The following is a 21,994-nucleotide window of genomic DNA, read 5'->3' as shown; positions in this document are numbered from 1 at the left end:
AGAAACTACAATAAATTTTGTATCATCGGAAAGAAAATTTAAATTGCTACAAACTTTATATTGACAAAAATAATGTCAAACTTACAGAAAATATTAAAATAATGACATTTTTAACATAAGTGTGTGTAATCACAAAATAATGCCAACACCTCTGTTCAGATAAGACAGTCACCTTTATCAGCCATATACCGATTATTGATTATTGATTATCACTTATCAGTGTTATGTAAAAGAGGTTACTTTGGCTTCTGTTCTGTGTGGTAAAGGGTTAATAACGGCATAGCTTGACCCCTGAAAAGCTGATCTTGACTCTTGAAAATCTGATTTTGACCCTTGAAAATTTAGGCTGAAGAGTCAATGACTCTTGAGTTTCAGAACCTACCCAAAGCCCTGATCATCGATATTTGTCTTCTGATATATCGGTATCGTCGATATGCCTAAGACCCAATCAATAACAGCCCTACTGATTTGAAACTTAGAATAGTTATTTACTGTCAAAGTCAATACCTGGAGAAACAATACTCTTAAAAAGTCTGAATCTAGATAGAGTTATAATGCTCCTTTTTAACATAGAATATTTTTATATAATGACCAATAGCTCTGTACTTTCAAAGCTTCTGACTATTATGCCCCTTTTACTGGCAAAGCTCTGATTCAGAAAAGTCGAGCATGATGTCTTATGTACAGCTCTTTTTCTAACTTTAAACTTTCATAACATATTAAATTTGTTGAAACAAAGTCTCAATTAAAGTCTGAAATGGAGATTAACGTGCATTAACATTAGTCTACTAAATGATTGGAAAATCTGAAAATCGAAACTGTTCTGAAAACAACTCATAATGTAAATTCCTTACCCCACAAACTTTCGTATGCAAATGCTGATCATTTGGACAGGAAAAACAGAAAACAGATAAGTGACATGCATCAATAAGTATTTACCCTTACCAAAATAATGCAGATTGATGTTATCAAATAAATTAGTATGTTTTTCTTCATCCAGTTTTCAATGAAATAAATCGTTTTTTATAGCATGTAATTTGGTAAACATTTGAAGAAAATGGCGTAACTGCATAAAGGGGAAACAACTTTAATGCAACTAAATATAAGTGTTATGATTTATTATAGACGATGTGTGCGTAGTATGTATTTATTTTGATAAAAATCCATTTGAGAACAATCTAGGACTGGAATTATAAGCATTTATACACTTTTACGTCCATAAAAAGTAGCACACCAAAAAAGTTTGGATTGATTTTTTTCAATGGGGCGAGCACAAGCCAAAAACAACAAAAAAATATTTTTTTTGTGTTTCTGAAAATATACGAGCGGCAAATCCGATGAACAACTTTTTAATTTGGTGAGGCCTTACTTATATATTTTTTTAAATACTGCAGTTTTTTGTCATTCTGACAGCTCTACTTTCACTTTCATTTTGCAATGTTTGCATTTGTTTGAAATGTGCATGGTTTGTAATAGTCCTGGCTTCCAAAACTCTAAATGCAGCTTTTTTATATTTTGTTTTTTTTCATAGTTGCGGATTTAGAGTTTTGGACCAGGCCTACTATGAAACCATACCAAAATAAAAAGTTGTCCAACTTTTCGTCGCAAACGTAGTCAGTTGAAATTTTGAACGAAGACGTATGGGTATCTTGATAAAGTAATCACTTCTACATCAGTTAACACCATTTATCATATTCTGCAAGGAAATCTTACAATAAAATCGCCGATGTTTACAAGTCACTGGTAGATCAGCATCATTTCGGTAGCCATTGTTGAATAGCTACAACGAGATTCTCACATGACACAACCGCGCGAGCCGCTAAAAATATACATGTAAGAGCACCTTGTAAACAAAAGAAATGATTTATACATACAAGTTTTCTTAAGGATTTATCTATGAAAGTAATTATTCAAATCAATTTCGATAAAAAGTAACCATTTTCCCAAGTTTTTTTGCCACCGGGATGCTGATGCAACTTCAAACGCAAAGCGGCACATATAAGCGCTTCTTAGCGGTTCGCGTGGGTGAAAGGTCAGTCTCGTATTTCAAAGGAGTAAGATGGCGGCATAGAGTAAACGTTTCAGACCAGTTCGAAATTGTCAAGTAGTTCTGCCATCAATTATGGGTTTTAATGCGTAAATTTGGCACAGTGGTAGATTTTACTATATATTAACTGATCAGAAAGTGCTGCTGCCTATTTCTTTTAAAATCTACACACGAGAGCGTGTCAGATTTCTGGCACGACTATTGGTATGATTTCCCTACGGAGTACACTTCAGCGCTCCCGTCCAAATCCAGTATATAAACCGTGAGCGCTGAAGATCTTAAGCTAGGTTTGTAACACTTTCAACTCCTGGAGTACCTGGACAAATATGTTAGACACACAGTAATTATAAAAGTAATGACAAAATACTTTTGAAAATGAAGCTTGATATCTTCTACAAAATAGAACATGAAAAGTCAAAGCATGTGTTACAAGACAAAATTTGTTGTTCAAAAGAGAATAACCTGTTTTGCAAGTTTCTTCTACTTATTATGAACAGTTTGGTGCATTCTTTATGATAAACCAAGGCCTATGTGGTGTAAAAAACCAAACAAAAACTCAACCGAGGGGTGGTTTCGAAAGACTTTACATGAACCTTAAGGTGGGAAAAGAACACATTTTGGCTCATTGGACCAACTATATCAGCTGTAGCCTGTACGATGTATCACCGGGAGTCAGGAAACATGGTTGCAATATTTACCCTCATGGAACTCTTAACTCATTAGATTAGTGTGTGTTCCGGTTTAATGTCTTTCTCAACAAATTTTCAGTCATATGAACGACAGTCATTAGATTAGATCTGCCTTCTTTTGTCTAAGAATTGCTAAGTGATAAGCCTATATAACTGGATACTTATTAGGTTAAACACTGTATACTTTCCTATTGTTTAACTTTAGGCAGTGGCTACGATTACGGTACCGTAATCCTAGCCTCCGGTTCTAGGATTACGGAAGTTCCGTATTCCTAGACAACCCTATGAGAATAGGCTAGGATTACGGAACTATTTTAAGAGGCATCAAATTTATGTTAGGCCACGCATAAATGACATTGTAAACTTACTCATTTCACTTAATTTCACTAAATATTTCGTGCTGTCGATCGGCCGTTTTGGGTTAGTATAATCTTAATGGCGGTGCGCGGAAATATTATAGAAGCATCTATGTTTCGTGTATACATGTGTACCTGCATTTTTTTCCATCAAGTCTACACAAATGGTATTTAATAACAAACAATATGGTTATAAATCATAAAATTCAAAGTATAGATTTTTCTTTTTTTAAATCTAACTTTGACACTCATATTTCTAATATATTTCCGCGCGCCGCCATTAAGATTATACTTACCCAAAACGGCGGATAGAAAACACGAAATAATAAGGCAGGCATGAAAAATTAAGTGAAATAAGTAAGTTTACAACATCATTTATGCATGTCCTAACATATACTTTATTCCTCTTAAAATACTTCCACTGCCTTAACTTTAAGAGAGATTCATGCACATTTTATATTTTCAAGTGATCCGCTATTGGCAGTGATTCGCTATAATTTGCCGAGTTGACTGTAGTCATTTCTCTCGCTACCTTAGAAATCTGAAGGTGCAAACTGAAAAATAGGTTGCAATCATATGATGGCTCGAAAGCCAAGTCAAGCTGTCTCTATTTTTTTTTTCAATTTAGAATCTATCGGCTACTACTTAAGACATTTTCGTAACAAGGAGTCATTATTGTGCGTTGTTTGCGTTCGTAACTATTAAGTTACCATAACAAGTACCGATAATGCACTGTCTGTTGAAACGTACTTTCATATCACCAAGATTACTAAAGATTATCAAAGTGGATGGCAAATTTACTCACCGCCATGTTTTGATGTTAACCGGAAAAGGAAGCTTACCGGTCGAAATATTCCGAATCTTGATCACGTGACAAATGGTGGCCTCCTAGCAACAGAACTGAACAACAACAACAACAACAACAGAAAATGAGTTCAAGCGGCGAAGAAGAAGATGTTGGACCAAGTGTGGATTCAAATGACCCTGAAGAAAGAATTGCTGCAAGAAGAATTCGTATTCAGAAGCGCGTCGAAGCAGCAAGAAGGTACAGTCAACTCGCCAATAGCGGATCACTTGAAAATATTGACTATCGTTTCCTATATTTTTCAGTTTTAACAGATGCCGATCTATAATTTTTAAGAGCATTGATAGTAAAAAATTGGGACACTTCCAGTTTAGCGGTCCCCGGTCGGAAATACGTCATGACGTCACGTTAATTTGGGGGCTGCTGCCCCCACACCCCTGCTTTTTCCATTCGTGCTACTGGACCCATACCAACGTTATGTTATTTTAACAAGAATTTAAACACAACCCTCCCAAAAAAAATAGTCAGAGTCAGCGGGGACCGTTAAAATGGAAATTTTTAAAACATGCTGAAACCGTGAGACAAATTTGTGCTTTTACAAATGGAAGTGTCTAGCCATCCGTTAACCAGACGCCTCTTGCCCTTCATTCTAGCCATCCAGTTACCGGGCCACTAGAAAATCTTAAGGGGATTTTCTAGCCTTACTTATTTTGCTTGTGGGGATGACTTATTTATGATAAGATATTTCATAGTTGTCATCCCTCTAAGCCTTACCCTAGTCCAAATAATTGTACTCTACCTGAATATCTTTATATTTTTTTGACTGGTCAATATCCCCCTCCGACAACGTAAAATATCAGAATGTAAAATCAGTCTACCCCAGGTCTCATTATTTAGACTAAGCCTTACCCGTATCTGCATTTTACTGTTAGGAAAAAAAAACATTTAAAATTTCCAGAAAAGTCATAATATAATATAGAGCATGTGCGTGTATTATTGACAGTCTACAGTTATCGACAGTTCTGTTCATCTTAATTGATTTTATGTAATAATAACATCATGGAAACCCAATAATATCAAAATGTACCAGAAAAATATTTTATGTGTTCGTTTCATCGTTTTTGAAAGCTGTGCACCATATTTTTGACTGACCAGAGACAATTTCGTCGGGCACTGTTTGTTGTTGTTTCTAAAAATAGAAGTGCTTACGTCACGCAGTAAGAGTACCAGTGTCCTAAATCTTGCTTCTGGAAATTTTCGCTGTAGTTTTGGCGGGTTATTTATGTTAATTTGACCTTATGACGTATATTTGTAGGTTGCATACCACTATATATTACATGCATCTATTGTGGGTGTCAAATTGGGGGGTGTCGATAACTATCTCCGAATTTCAGTGATGTCTACAGTTATCGACATGGTCCCTAATAATAATTAAAAATGTTACAAAATGAATATTTGAGTCATCAAACCTCTTTTCTTATTCAAATTGAGTATAGCAAAATGGTTTATATATAGCATTTAGATGATTACAAACCATTTTTTCCCAGAATTTCAATGTTAGGCGTAAAAAAAAAAATTGTTTGTTTCCGGTATCCCGACCGACCCTAAATTTTTGGCCCGACCCTAAATGTTTTTATGGCCTTGGAGAATATTTTTTTAAACTTTTTAACAAAAAGATGCAAAACTGCACTTTTTATGCTTTAAACCTGGCCAGTGATGTTAGAAATCAACTTACTGATGCTCTAAAGCCATAACCCCCTTATTTGTAATCATTTTTTGACAAAAAAATGATTTCCGAAAAGTCTTCCTTAATAAAAAAAAAATACAAAAAAAAAAATTTCCGACCTACCTACCCTAATTTTTTTTGGCATGTCACCGGAAACAAAGAAATTTTTTTTAGGCCTTATCTCAACATAACATGAGGTTTAAATATTCTCCCTTAAAAATGAGCACTGCCATCAACATATTGATGGATGGCTTCGTTGTCTTTGCTTTAGCCAAGTTGTATGCTGTGCCCTGCACAACTTTACAAGTAAAATAGCAGGCCGGGTACCAGAAGAGCCGAAACGACCTGGACTACCATCATTCTTGATGATGGAGGAAAGTCTGCTGTTCCGTTACGCAGACTTAATGGTGAAAATTGGTACATAGACAAATTCATCTATATGAATAAAAGCTATGTTTCCTTTTTCTGAGTTTTCAAGTAAATGAATAATATGTCATAATTGGTAATTTTCCAATCCAAGACGCGCAACCTAATTCTCTTATGGAAAAACACCATATAGACCTTACACTGATATTATTTCTGTGTAATACTCTCGTTGATCCGATTAATTTACATTTATTTCAGTGTCATCCCTTACAGAAGAAAAAGGCCTGCTGCATACTCTTGCTGTGTACATACAGCGTATATGATGCGTACATGATGTGTACTGAAATCAAGGGCTTTAAATAGTACGCAGGATATACACCGCACATACACCGATAGTACGTTTGTAGTACACTTTTGACATGCAAATGAGCTCTGCCGCGTACTACTTGCTGCGTACATGCTGTGGACTACATAGTACACAGGATGTACACTGGAGGAATTTAGTATGCGGGAAATAGTACGCAGCATGTACCCGGCACATACACTTTTCACATGCAAATGAGCCTGCGGTGTACTACCCCTGCGGCGTACATGCTGTGTACTCCTGCGGCGTACATGCTGTGTACTCCTATGGCGTACATGCTGTGTACTCCTGGCCCGAGTCCTGCGGCGTACATGCTGTGTACTTCTGCTGCGTACATGCTGTGTACTCTTGTGGCGAAACTGCTTTGATAATGTAAATTCCTTACCCCACCAACTTTCATATGCAAATGCTGATCATTTGGACAGAAAAAAACAGAAAAAAGATAAGTGACATGCATCAATAAGTATTTACCCTTACCAAAATAATGTAGATTGATGTTATCAAATAAATTAGTATGCTTTTCTTCATCCACTTTTCAATGAAATAAATCAATTTTTGTAGCATGTAATTTGGTAAACATTTGAAGAAAATGGCGTAACTTCATCAAGGGGAAACAACTTTAATGCAACTAAATATAAGTGTTATGATTTATTATAGACGATGTGTGCGTAGTATGTATTTATTTTGATTAAAATCCATCTGAGAACAATCTAGGACTGGAATTATATAAGCATTTATACACTTTTACGTGCGTAAAAAGTAGCGCACCAAAAAATTTTGGATTGATTTTTCCAATGGGGCTAGCGCAATTAGCCAAAAACGTTCTGAAAATATACGAGCGGCAAATCCGATGAACAACTTTTTAATTTGGTGAGGCCTTAATGAGTTAACATAATGAGCATTAAAGCCTTTATAAAACATGATAGAATGGTGTTTTGCTTAAGAGTATTCAAATAACAGTGAGAGCTATTAATTCTTCTCATTCGGGCGCTGTTGAGGCATTATCTTGGTAATTATTTCATGTATTACAAAATGTAATGCAACGAAGTTCAAATAAGGCTTTTCAATTATCCAAGTTAGAAAGCTCCAGGATTAATTCAAAATGAAAAAGAATATATTTTTTACACTGCATGCAAGGTGCAGCTCAGAAATCACTAAGATGTAAGCTTCACAAATGAACATTGCAAATAGTTTGGCAAATTTTCATTGTTCAGAATACCGGTAATCTGAACTATTCTATGCTATTAAGATAAAAGTTACTCGGAAAAAAAATGTACAAATCCTTCCTGCGTGAAGTGTACTTCAGACTTTTACCTAAAAAAATTCAAAGTATAAACACCAAAAGAAAATGAACAAGTCCCTCCCGCGTATATGAAGTTTACTTCAGACTTTAACTTATAAAAAAAAAACTAAGTATAAATGCCAAAAGAAATTGTACAAGTCTTTCCCGCGTATATGAAGTGTACTGCACAAATTTCAAATTATCTGCGGTGTACATGCAGTGTACTATTTTCTTGTACAAGTCCCTCCTGCGTACATGCAGTGTACTCCTTAAATTTTCAGAGTATGTGCTGCGTACTTGAAGTGTACTAGTGACCTCCTGCGTACATGCTGTGTACTCGTGGAAATAGTACGTGGCATGTACGCGGCATGCGGTGTATGTATAATGTACTCCTCTGGCGTACTACTGTGTTCGCGGCATATACACAGCAAATACGCATCATGTACGCCACAGAGGCTTGCTTCTGTAAGGGATTAATTGAATCAATTAAACAATTGGTGGCCAATTAATTTGCATATGTTGATGTCGTAACAATGTGATTTGAAGGAGAGGCTATCTAGCATGTCGTCTGCACAGTTTTTTATTAAGTAAACAGTTTTACGTGAATAAGTTGTTTTCACTACATCTGCGCTTAAAAGTACAAAACAATATAGTCGCTTTCTAATATGAGCTTAAAATGTCTGTCTGTTACTTTTATATGTTAATTATAAATTATTGCATTAAATGTGGTTTTTGTTAATGTGTACATATGTGCTGAGCTCCCATGTTCTTTAGATGTGGCTTTTCTATGTTTTCTGCAACTACAACATATAAAGAACTGCTTTGTGCAAAGAAGAAGAAAACTCATCTCACAGTTGTTGTTTTCTCTGTAAAGTTCATCTTTTCTATTATTCATGATTGAGAGTTTACTTTTCTCTGGCCTTATACACTTCTTAAAACAGTCTTCAGATGGTGGCTGAGGCTCATCGATTGACCAGTGGGAAATTTAAACAGGAAGTTTGAGAGCACCCGACTCATAACCCCAGTCAATTTAGTTTCAAATATGGCTGTCACTGAAATTCACTGTGGGGAATCACATGACCAAAATAATCTCTAAAACAAAATAAATTTATGAATAATATGGAATAATATTGAAGCAACTTTTGCTGTATATCTGAAATATAGCTTATCATATGGCAACATAGATGCATCCTAAAACTACATAGATTTCAATTAAAATCACCTTCTGATTATCTGGAACACTTCAAGAAACTGAGACTTCTTGTTTTCCTTAGTGTTTGTAATCACAAGGTATTTATCATTATTGTCACTACATAATAATTTAACAATTTTCATTAGACATATGTTAGGCTATGTTTAAATTTCATATCTTATCATGGTAGGAAATTTATTCATGTTCTTCAAAATATAACTTTTGTTTAGAGATTATTTTGATCATGAGATTCCCCACAGTGAAAATTTGAATGTAGTTCACTATCCCTTAATTAGTTGCAAGTACAGATTTTGAATTAAGCAAACCACCATTGAAGATAGTGTAATATAAATTGATAGAATATGTTTTAGAGCTGCTCTAGGAGAGGATCCAAATGAAAAGAAGGAAGTGAAGGAGGAGTTGAGCAAGAGTCGGAAACAGATTGAGGAAAGTCGCCTACGTCTGACAAAACTGCAACAGGATGGCTTTGAGTTGGTCACAAATATCGGTGTTGCAGGTGATGCTAGAGAAGCAATGCGACGAAATGAGGAGGAAGATGCAAAAAGAGTCAGGTAAACTTTTATTTGTTGACTTATTATGCAGATAAACAATATATATCCAACCAGTGCAGTTTTGTTGCAAAATTTCTGCTGCAGTATTTACATAATTTCAAAAATCAGTATTCCTTACTACAAAAAAGTCTAACAAAATAGTACATAAAAGTACAGTTAAACTTGTCATATGTGACTTTCCACAGGACCATCCATAAAAGGTCACATATGACAGGGAGTCTTTTAATTCAGGTTCACTAAATAGCATGGTCAGTTGTTTAATATAACTACATGTATGCCATTTTGTGGATCTATTATCTTTTATATATGTTTAAGACATAAGATACTATGTTGTCAAATAATTTATTCTAAATTTAAAATATTATGTTTAAAAAATAAATACAATAAAAATTTGTTGTGTTTGTATTAAATGACTATGTACAAGTAATTTATAAAAATCATGATTAAAACTCTGTATACATTGTACAGTCAAGTAACCTGGCAACATCCACATCATCATTTTAAAAAAACTGTCATATCAAGTAACACAATATTTACTTTCATTCACTGCATTGTCTACAGAAGAAGTCAAATATGTTTGTTTGTTTTTTTGGCATTGCAATATTACAAAAAATTTTGATGATCAATCGTCAGCACATCTCGGGTGACTTCCATTGCAATTAACTATTGGGGTGTCATAAAATATTTGGAAGCTGCGGTCCTTCTGTTTTGATTAACACTTTGTTATATAAGGCCATAAATTACAAGCCATCGTATACACAAATTGTTGTTAGTAGGGGAAATCCCCATAAATCACGTGTGACCTTCATGACCGTACATATTTAAAAATATTTAGGTGTTTAATTAAGAAATAATATATCTCATCCAGTGATTTGTCGTTGAATAAATCATTGTTTGGAGTTCAGATGCGAAGGAATTATATCACGAGGGCGCAGCCCGAGTGATATAATAATACGCATCTGAACAACAAACATTGATTTATTCAAGAGCAAATCACTAAATGAGATATATTTTTTTGATTCTAACACGTTACCAAGGATTTTAAGTACATCATTGGCGACATTCATTAAATATTTGCCCGTTTTCAATCGGTTTCTTTTCCAGCGTGCTGCTGTGCCGTTTGACGCCATGACGTAATAATTGTGACGTCAGAACAGTAATTTGTTGTATAATAATTCACTGTTTTCTGCCTTCTTTGTTTAATAGGAAAATGAATCGGATCGTGTTAGAATGGTTGTTATTTTTAGAATGAGGAAAGTCATTGAAGCTTTCACTATAATCAAGCTAAAACGGGTATCAACTAAACTGTTACATATTTGCCGTTCCATCAGAAAACCTGTATTAGTGACAAAAAAAATCAAAATTGAGATAATAAAATACTTAAGAAAATCATTCTTCTTTCAAGTCTGAAAATTTGAAGTAATTATCTGCACTATTTCAAGAGTACAATGATTTGAAGTAATAGGTTACAGAAGGCATTTAGAGACGTGACGTTAAGAACGTCATGAAAGCAGTATGGCGTCGCAGTGCATGGTGTGCTTTTTGCAAGTCTTTAAAGCAACATATTATGTGTATAGCTTGTTAAACATCATACAATTGAATATTTAGGAACAGTTTAAAAATGTTACTGAAAAATAATTTAACCGTATCATTGGTTTCGTGACAGGCCTTTTATCTACACACCTCTATATTTACCTGATGCATGGGTGCATTGGATTTCCATTGCCATGACAACACAAAATTTATGATATGTATCTGTAAAATATGGTAGAAATGTTTTGATTACCCTTAGATAACTGTAATACAGTATACTTGTTTCTAGACTCTGATTTCCCAGTATTTTAAACTACTTATTATGCAATAATTATATTATGTCACATATACAGGTTTTCTCATGGAACGGATCATATTAATTATATACTTAGCTGCTCTCCATATTAATTTGTAACATTATTTTAGGTGAACAATGTACGGATTATGCATGTTTTTTATGTTATAACATCTGCAGAATCCAAAGGGATTGGTTGGACGTGCCCAAGCTCGGTAGAGTGAGAGTACGAACGTTTCCCCCGAGGGATTCTGAAGATGTTATAACATGAAATGAACTTGCCCAAATACTGTTCTTGCGTAAAAAGGCAAAAAAACTAGTAAGTTAATATATTTAATATATTGTCCTTAAATGTCATTGAATTTCCTTGAAATGCATAGGAATTTCTGCATTGTGTTTTCATGTTGACATCATTTCCTTTTAGTGTATTATCTGATTTGGGGCTGTATTGTGTTTAAACTTTGCCACGGAGTGCTTATATATAAAAAACATAAAGTATTAGGTTAATAAATGGGAGAGGGTGCCTTTTAGTGATAATGGCCCTGACAAGGTGATAATAGCAAGTGGTTTTGGCTGTTTATTGTTCTGTCTGTTTATTGTCCAGATGGATAGTCAAAGATTGATTATATGATTTTCATATATTTTTGGAAAGGAACTTCATATTCTGTAGTAAAAATACTGTAAAACAGTCAATTTATAATGAGTGAATGTTATTTCTTGTGCATTTACATTGATATAAACCACATAGGCAGTTGTGGCAAAGTGGCAGGGTGATTCACGGGTTTGCCAGAAGATCCATTGTGTTCTACTGGTATAAACATAGAAGAAATAACTGACTTTTGTATGAGCAAAATATGTTAACAGTTGTATACTTGAATGTATATATGTGGTAATTTAAGTGTATTTTTCATTTTGATATTGTAGAAAGGAAAGACTTGAACAGGAAGCCAAATCAGGAGCTGATAGATTTGAAGAGGTAAGTTATCGCAGGAAGTGTGTGTAATTCACTAATAAACCTTCACTGTCAGTGTAGCCAACAGTAATCTTGTCCTAGCTGCTTTAAATCTTCCATTTGGCTGCTTAACCCTTACCCTGTTAAATTTCTTTAATGAATTTGTCCATCTTTCAATTTGGACAGTACCTTTAACTGTTAAAAGGGGTGCTTTCCAAAAAATGCTGACTGAATGGCAGACAGAGCAGATCATGATCAGACTGCACAGATGTGCAAGCTGATCATGATCTTCACTGGCCCTGTGCAAAGGCAGAATCAGTCGTGTTTAACATAATAAGGGTTAACATCTTCAACCTCTAAATAAACTATTTATTAATTAACTTAAATGACTTAGTATGATTTATATTTGTAGAAAATGCTAAAACTTGTATGGCAAATATTAGTACATGTATAAGCCTTTTAAATAATGAAACTTGCAAAAAAATGTTATTAAATCTCTGAGCTTTCTACATACCCATATTCACCCTCACTATTTGATCATAAAGTTGCCTTTCTATAAGGCAAATTAGATTCAATGAAATGGTCATATAGTAGTCACTAAATACTTCCTCAATTCTACACTGTGCCAGTACCCTCAAATGTGGCAACAAACCAGTAAATATTGTACAGTATCAGTCCGTTTCAATCAGATAAAGCTTGATGGATAGCTCAAATTTATACAGAGCAGTTTTAACTTTAAAATCAGCTAAAAAGTGTCCTTTTCGCATGTAATACAAGATGAAGTTCTAATATCTGGTGTATACTTTTGCTGGTCATTCATAGAATGTATATTATGATGAATGAAACAAATATGGACCACTATTGATAATTGAAGCGTTCGTAGACTTAATTGAATTACAGTGCAATGTAAACTTAATTTCTAGTGCTATTTCACTTTGATTTAATTAAATAATCAAGGTTTTTGAGTGGTTTGTCATCTAATTCATCACAGTTCAGATGCGCATGAATTGAACCACAAGGTCGTTAGCCCGAGTGTTTAATATCCAAGCATCAGAACGATGAACCATAGGAAATTTGATGACAAACCACAGATGGCATTGATTTTTTTCATTCTTACGTGTTCAATGACAAATTTTGGTAAAAACTATGATGGGCTTTTAACAACAACAGAATGATGTAATCTTACAATTCCAGTCAGTACAATCACCCACAACACAATGTATCACGCTAGAATAGTCTATTATTTCCTTAGAAAGTACCCTGCATGCAAGCATACATGAGACCAATATGGTCTCCCATATGAGACCTATATGGGCTACCTATATGGGACCCAGATGGGTTTTACAAACCATGGGTCCCAGATCTTATAACCCATGTGGGACCTCTCTGGGTCCCATATCGTATATAGTATGGACCGTTTAGGGGCATTCTGGGATTGTGTGGGTCTTATTTTTTAGCTCGACTATACGAAGTATAGAGATCTGTCCTACTTGACCAGTTGTCGGCATCCTTCCGCGTCTGCACTTTGGTTAAACTTTTGATGCACTTTCCCTTTATCTCTGTAATTACTTGATGGATTTGTTTCAAAATTAAAATAGTTATTCCCCACCATTACCCACATCATATAGCACAAGAGCCATAACACTCGCACCAATATTTCATGAATTATCTACTTAAAATTTCAGGTCAAAGTTTTGATGCACTTTCATTCTACCTCAGTTATTGCTAAATGGATTTGATTCAAACTGAAAGTAGTTGTTCTCAGGGTTCCCACGCTTCCTGGAAAACTGGAAAAGTCCTTTAGTTCTACATCATCTCCCACATCATATTGTACCAATATTTTGTGAATTATCCCACCCTTTTACTTAGAATTTCAGGTTAAAGTTTTGATGCACTTTCACTCTATGTCAGTTGTTACTAAATGGATTTAATTCAAACTTAAACTAGAGATGCTTTTGAGAAAAGCGCATGTCTCCCACAACTGCCTCGATGAAAAATGTTAGTTTCTCTAAATGTTTTAGACGAGTGGATCCAATTAGATGGTCTGGATGAGTGGATCCAATCAGTAATTCAAGGGCCATAAATCAAAAGTGCCTGGGCGGATTTGGCTAGTTATCGAACTTGGGTTATGGCCAAACACATTTTGTTCAAGTTTGGTGAAGATCGGATGAGAAATGTTCGACTTAGAGAGCGGACAAGAGTAAACAGACGGATTTTTTCAGTAATTCAAGGGCCGTAACTCTAAAATGCCTGGACCGATTTGGCTAGTTATCGAACTTGGCCGAGGTCTCATGGTCAAACACATTTTGTTCAAGTTTGGTGAAGATCGGATGAGAAATGTTTGATTTAGAGTGCGGACAAGAGTAAAAAGGCCGATTTTTCGATAATTCAAGGGCCGTAACTCCAAAATGCCTGGACCAATTTGGCTAGTTATCGAACTTGGCCGAGGTCTCATGGTCAAACACATTTTGTTCAAGTTTGGTGAAGATCGGATGAGAAATGTTTGACTTAGAGTGCGGACATGAGTAAAAAGGCCAATTTTTTGATAATTCAAGGGCCGTAACTCCAAAATGCCTGGACTGATTTTGCTAGTTATCGAACTTGGCCGAGGTCTCATGGTCAAACACATTTTGTTTAAGTTTGGTGAAGATTGGATGAGAAATTTTCGAATTAGAGTGCGGACAAGAGTAAAAAGACCGAATTTTGGTAATTCAAGGGCCATAACTCCAAGACGCCTGGACCGATTTGGCTAGTTATCGAACTTGGCCGAGGGCTTATGGTCAAACACATTTTGTTCAAGTTTGGTGAAAATGGGATGAGAAATGTTTGACTTAGAGTGCGGACAAGCTTTGTGACAGACACACACACAGACTGGAGTAAATCAATATGTCTCCCACACCACTGTGTAGTGGGAGACATAAATAGTTGTTCAGCATCATCACTCACCTCATATGATATAAGGGCCATAACTCTTGCGCCAATATTTCATGAATTATTCCCCTTTTTTACTTAGAATTTCAGGTTAATATTGATGGCCATTTCATTATATCTCAGTTATTACTAAATGGATTTAATTCAAACTTAAAATAGTTGTTCCAACTTAATCACCCACATCATATGACACAAGGTCCATAACTCTGGCGCCAATTTTTCATAAATTATGCCCACCCTATTTTACTTAGAATTTAAGGTTAATTTTGATGCTTTTCCACTATATCTCAGTAATTACTAAATGGATTTGATTCAAACTTGAAGTAGTTGTTCCACATCATCACCCACATCATATGACACAAGGTGCATCACTCTTGCACCAATATTTCATGAATTATGCGTCCGTTTTGCTTAGAATTATTCTTATTTAATTTAATGTTTTGATACACTATCTTTATCTCTCTTATTACTTAATACTTTTGACACAGACTCAAGCTATTGTCCAATATTTTCATCCACATTGGAGTCATTAAACACTCCAGTGACAGCTCCAGCTTCCTCAAATGTGCCCAGTTTCACTATCCAGCATCAAAGTAGTTGAGCTCGCCGTTTCCTGTGACAGCTCTTGTTTATTGATATTGTCAACAGGTTCTGTAACAATTTGTAGCAGCTCATGTTGTTGTTTCCAGGCCACTATGGACTGTTTTATTCTCCTGATCTAATTGCACCTCCAAGACACTTCATCACAGATTCTTTGTAAAGGCATTCTGTGAAGTGGAAAAGAAATGCCAGTGTGAGCACATGTCAGTAACAGTGATTACTATAAAAATTTGCCAGATATCATGATATATTTGCAAGCATTTTACTTGTTTCTAAGAAAATAAATGACAAATCTACAAGATTAAAAAGATAAGCAAGTACACATCTGAGAGATAGATTTGTACAGAACAAGAAAAAAGGGTACATTTGTATTACCATGCCATAACAGTATAATGAAATGCTTTTTAGACTTTGGACATACATTGTACATTTATCCAGAAAAAGCCCAGATATAGCCCATAAGGGTACCATATAGGCTTGCCCACAAAGGTCGTGAAAACACATGAAAAACATTTTTTCGGTGTATTTATCAAAGTTGTTTCCTACCTTCTAAACAAAAACACTTCATTCAGCTATTTATAAAATTAAAACTCTGACCTGTTTATGATAAATCTTTCAACAACCCAACTATGTCGCCATTGTTGATGTTATCCTGTTCAAAATGGCACCCAATTCAAATAATCTCGTGAGATTTAATTTTTAGCTCGACTATACGAAGTATAAGGAGAGCTATCCTACTCGCCCCGGCGTCGGCGTCGGCGTCTTTCTGTGTCCCCACCTTGGTTAAAGTTTTGGTGCACTTTCTCTTTTTTCAACTTATCTCTGTAATTACTTGATGGATTTGATTCAAACTTGAAATACTTATTCCTCATCATCATCCACATCATCTGACATAAGGGCCATAACTCTGGCACCAATATTTCATGAATTATCCCCCCTTATCACATAGATTTTCAGGTTAAAGTTTTGATGCACTTTCACTCTATCTCTGTTATTACTGAATGGATTTGATTCAAACTTAAAATAGTTGTTCAACATCATCACCCACATCATATGACACAAGGTGCATAACCTGGCACCATTTTTAGCTCGACTATTCGAATAATAGTCTAGCTATTTACTTCAACCCTGGCGTCGGCGTCGGCGCGGCGTCGCGTCACACCTTGGTTAAGTTTTTGCATGCAAGTACATACGCTATCATTAAGGCATATAGCTTTGAAACTTATTTATTCTTTTTCTAGGTCACATACCAACCTCATCTGGTCAAGTTCCATAACTCTAACATTATTTTGAGCAAATTATGCCCCCTTTTGGACTTAGAAAATTCTGGTTAAAGTTTTACATGCAAGTCTACTATCTCAAAACTAATGCAGATATTGAATTGAAACTTACACAATGTCTCTTCGGGTTATAAAACTATTGATAGCACCAAGTCCATACTCTGACCTTCATTTTGCTGAATTATGCCCCTTTTGGACTTAGAAAATTCTGGTTAAGTTTTGCTGTGCAAGTACATACAGCTATTACTAAAAGGCATATAGATTTGAAACTTATTTTCTTTTTCTAGATCAATTACCAACCTCATGGGTCAAGTCCATAACTCTGACATGATTTTGGCCAAATTATGCCCCCTTTTGGACTTAGAAATTTGGTTAAAGTTTTGCGTGCAAGTCATACAGCTATTACTAAAAGGCATATAGATTTGCAAACTTATTTTTTCTTTTTCTAGATCAATTACCTACCTCACTGGTCAAGTCCCATAACTCTGACATGTATTTTGGCAAATTATGCCCTCTTTTGGACTTAGAAAATCCTGGTTAAAGTTTTACATGCAAGTAACTATCTCTCAAAACTACTACAGATATTAAATTGAAACTTCACATTCGTCTTCGGGGTTATAAAACTAGTTGATAGCACCAAGTCCCATAACTCTGACATGTATTTTGGCAAATTATGCCCCCTTTCGATTAGAAAATCCTGGTTAAAGTTTTGCGTGCAAGTACATACAGTATACCAAAAGGCATATAGCTTTGAACTTATTATTCTTTTCTAGGTCGTTACCAACCTCACTGGTCAAGTTCCATAACTCTTAACATGTATTTTGAGCAAATTATGCGCCCTTTTGGACTTAGAAATTCTGGTTAAAGTTTTACATGCAAGTTACTATCCCCAAAACTAATGCAGATATTGAATTGAAACTTTAACATGTTTCTTCGGGGTTTAAAACTAGTTGATAGCATCAAGTCCCATAACTCTGATATGTATTTTGGACAAATTATGTCCCCTTTCGAACTTAAAACTCTTTTGATATTTAACATTTTGGTAATAATTTCCTGCTTCTGTGACAATATTTCGAATAGTCGAGCTTGGCTGTCTTACGGACAGCTCTTGTTTCATGAATTATTCCCCCTTTTTACTTAGAATTTCAGGTTAAAGTTTTTGTGCACTTTCACTCTACCTATAATTACTGAATGGATTTGATTCAGACTTAAAATAGTTGTTCAGCATCATCACCCACATCATATGACACAAGATGCATAACTCTGGCACAATTTTTCATGAATTATTCCCCTTTTTACTTAGAATTTCAGGTTAAAGTTTTATGCACTTTCACTCTATCTCTGTTATTACTGAATGGATCTGATTCAAACTTAAACAATTGTTCAACATCATTACCCTTATCATATGACACAAGGTGCATCACTCTGGGACCAATTTTTTATGAATTATTTCCCCTTTTTACTTAGAATTTTAGTTTTGATGCACTTTCATTCTACCTCTGTTATTACTGAATGGATTTTATTCAAACTTGAAATACTTATTCCTCATCATCATCCACACCATATGATGCAAGGTGCATAACTCTGGCACCAATTTTTCATTAATTATTCCCCCTTTTTACTTAGATTTTTAGGTTAAAGTTTTGATGCACTTTCACTCTGTCTCTGTTATTACTGAATGGATTTGATTCAAACTTAAAATAGTTGTTCAACATCATCACCCACACCATATGACACAAGGTGCATAACTCTGGCACCAATATTTAATGAATTATGCCCCTTTTTGCTTAGGATATACTTATATAGTGTTTTGATACATTTTATCATTACCTCTCTTATTACTTTAAGTTGATATTTTTGACATAGACTCAGGCTATTGTGCAATATCTTCACCCACAATTGGGAGTCATTAAACACTCCAGTGACAGCTCTAGTTTCCTCAGATGTGCCCAGTTTCACTATCCAGCATCGAAATAGTCGAGTGCGCTGTCTCCTGTGACAGCTCTTGTTTTTTAAAGTTCCTTTTTTAGCTCACCTGAGCACGAAGTGCTCAATGGTGAGCTTTTGGTGTCAGTGATTGTCCGGCGTCGTCAGTCGTCCGTCAACACCTCCCAGCCTAAACCGCCAGTCCAATTTTGATGAAACTTCACAGGAATGTTCCTTGCATGATCATCATTAAAACAGTTAAAGAAATAAATTCCATACAGAACTCTGGTTGCCATGGCAACTGAAAGGAAAATCTTTAAAAATCTTCTTGTCCAAAACCACAGTAGCTAGGGCTTTGATATTTGGTATTTGGCACCGTTTAATGGTCCTCTACCGAGTTTGTTCAAATTTTCACCCTAGTGTCAAATGTGGCCCCACCTTTGGTGGGGGGGGGGGTGGGGGGGGTCACATGGTTTACATAGATTTATATAGGGAAACTTAGTCAAAGAAATGAATTCCATACATAACTCTGGCAACCGAAAGGAAAAACTTTAAAAATCTTCTTGTCCAAAACCACAGGGCCTAGGGCTTTGATATTTTGTTTGTGACATCATCTAGTGGTCCTCTACTAAGAGTGTTCAAATTATCCCCCTAGGATCAGATATGGCCCGCCCTGGGGGTCACATGGTTTACATAGACTTATATATAGGGAAAAACTTTGAAAATCTTCTTGTCCAAAACCACAAAGCCTAGGGCTTTGATATTTGTAATGTAGCATCATCTAGTGGTTCTCTACCAAGTTTGGTCAAATTATCCCCCTATGGTCAAATATGGCCCCGGCCCAGGGGTCACATGGTTTATATAGACTTATATAGGGAAAAACCTTAAAAATCTTCTTGTCCAAAACCTCAGGGCATGGTGCTTTGATGAAAACATACAAAAACAAATTTCTATACTAGTTACCACTTATAAACTTAAAATGAATAGATTGATATATCACATCACTAAGACATTGTATATGGGCCCCATATAGGCTTGTGTGCTGGGTACCCCACCTGCTTAAGTTTACATTAAGCTTCATCTGAGGAACTAGATGTGATCACATACTCAATTAGATCCAACCCGAAACGCTGTTCCAGATATAAACCAATCAAAAAATACTCCTTGTGGCGCACCAATCGTACTGCATCTAGGTCATAACAAATGTTTAGGTATTGCTCGGTTTGCCCAAACTTTCGCCATTGTTATCAGAGTAATCGCTTGTGACACTTCACACCACTGGTAGGTTAATATCGATTCTTTCAACTAGAGAGCATGGGGTAAAGCAGCAGGTTGTTGTACACTTAGCTACACTGGGCAGCACAGTGTCAAAAGAACATTAAGCAACATGGTGTCTAACCTGTACTCTTGTTCAACAGTAAGACTGTGCCTCAAGCAGCTCGCTGCTATGGCCTACATGATTGAGCATCTCCTATCAGTTGGTGTACCAGTGTTGAGTCATTATGCAGATGCTTCCACTGTCCTGGTATTCAATTTTGAGTTAATTGGAGTAACAAGACCTACTGCAGTAGTAATTAAAGCATTTGCTTATCCATCACACTTGGTTTGAGCAGGGGTCTTGGTTCTGGCGTTGGTGTGACTTGTGCTGGTGACTGTTTGTACCTATGCAAGAGCTAGGTATCGCATGCGGCTGAAATACCCTGTATTCGATCATATAGACTCTGCGCAGTGTTGACTTGTGGTAGGTGCATGTTGCTCCCAGTTCCTGTGTGACTGTTCTTACCTTGTGTTATTGTCCAGCAGATTTATTGCAAAGTAATATAGACATAATTAAAATTTGAATTGATATTTGTTTGGCACTTGTCTCTACCTATGCAAGAGCTAAGTATCGCATGCACCTGAAATACGCTGTAAACGATCATGTAGACTCTGTGCAGTGTTTGACAAGTGTTACTCTTGTTACCGGTGTACAGGCCAGAAGTCTGTCGTGACTGCTGAAGCCAGTCAGGACTGTAGGCTTTTCCACTGTGTATATCGTACGTTCAGTACATGTGACTAATATCATTACAGTATATTTATTGCAGACTAATTTACTTACATAATATCTTAGACACATTTTTATCACAGTATTTAAGAAGCTCACTAAAAAAAAAGCTAGCCTGGTGTACTCCAGATGTAATCATCATTAACTCAATGACACAGGTACAAATTGAGTCCTAATTTACACCCTGGTAATCATTTGTCACCCTCAATCCTTTTATTGCAGGACTTAATAGTGCTCGAGCACAGTTCCTGCACTTTCCACACAAAGGCAATGTCGTTTCGATACCCTATCCTGCGCACAGGGTTCGCACAGACCTGGAAATATCATGGAAAATCATTCTATCATGGAATTTTGAAAAGATAGATTTTATCATGGAAATATCATGGAAATCCCGAACAGATCATGGAAAATTTAGAAATTGGGTCAGACTTGTTTAATTTTCTGGTTCTCGGGAGCGCAGACCCGATTTTGAAATAAAAATAAAAGTGATTTTCGCTAATTTTATTATTATTTTCCCCACCGATAGTCCGGAGTGAATACAAGCGAAAATGAAATTGTTAACGCCCTTCTGCCCTTTCAGCACCGCCCCTTTGAATTACCCGCCAAACATCTGTCAAAATAGGAGACGTCCTGAAAATAACTGTCACTCGATATGCAGATATGACACTTGGCGACTTCACACATGTGCTGTGTATTTGCTCGAGGCATGTATGCTGAGTAACAGTAATTAAAACGATTAAGAGACGACGTCAGACCGACTGAAGCGCAAAAACAACAATAAGAGAGATCTGCAAACTGGAAAACAGAATAAAAAGGGAGAGAAAATATAATTTAGAACACAGTCAGCTGTTTATTAAATGGCCAGTTATTATCGGCAATAAGCGTGACACCTCGTGTCAGTTTTGTTGTTCACAATTTGATCTCGGTTGGAGATAATACTCGATCTTTAATTAGTATCATAATATCTATGATTTTTTATATTTCTTTCATCAAAATAATATTAAATTTATATGAAATTGAAATTATTAAACTTA

General features: G+C 35.7%; 2 protein-coding genes across 2 annotated transcripts in view; one reads left to right on the top strand and one right to left on the bottom strand.

Moving 5' to 3' along the window:
• The window catches only part of LOC128549262 (60S ribosomal protein L11-like), a 66,991-nt gene extending 62,977 nt beyond the window's left edge, over nt 1-4,014 (bottom strand). The window contains exon 1 of the mRNA XM_053525803.1: nt 3,898-4,014. Within this exon, the coding sequence (XP_053381778.1) occupies nt 3,898-3,903 (6 nt within the window). The 5' untranslated portion in view covers nt 3,904-4,014. The remainder of the gene's footprint in view (nt 1-3,897) is intronic.
• The window catches only part of LOC128549523 (dynein regulatory complex protein 1-like), an 81,977-nt gene continuing 63,951 nt past the window's right edge, over nt 3,969-21,994 (top strand). Inside the window, exons 1-3 of the mRNA XM_053526343.1 lie at nt 3,969-4,137; nt 9,199-9,399; nt 12,152-12,203. Coding sequence (XP_053382318.1) covers nt 4,022-4,137; nt 9,199-9,399; nt 12,152-12,203 — 369 coding nt within the window. The 5' untranslated portion in view covers nt 3,969-4,021. The remainder of the gene's footprint in view (nt 4,138-9,198; nt 9,400-12,151; nt 12,204-21,994) is intronic.

The sequence above is a fragment of the Mercenaria mercenaria genome, chromosome 16, assembly GCF_021730395.1.
Source record: "Mercenaria mercenaria strain notata chromosome 16, MADL_Memer_1, whole genome shotgun sequence".
Lineage (NCBI taxonomy): Eukaryota > Metazoa > Mollusca > Bivalvia > Venerida > Veneridae > Mercenaria > Mercenaria mercenaria.
Note: the sequence above shows the minus strand (reverse complement) of the source record. Positions and strands in the feature narration are given on the sequence as shown.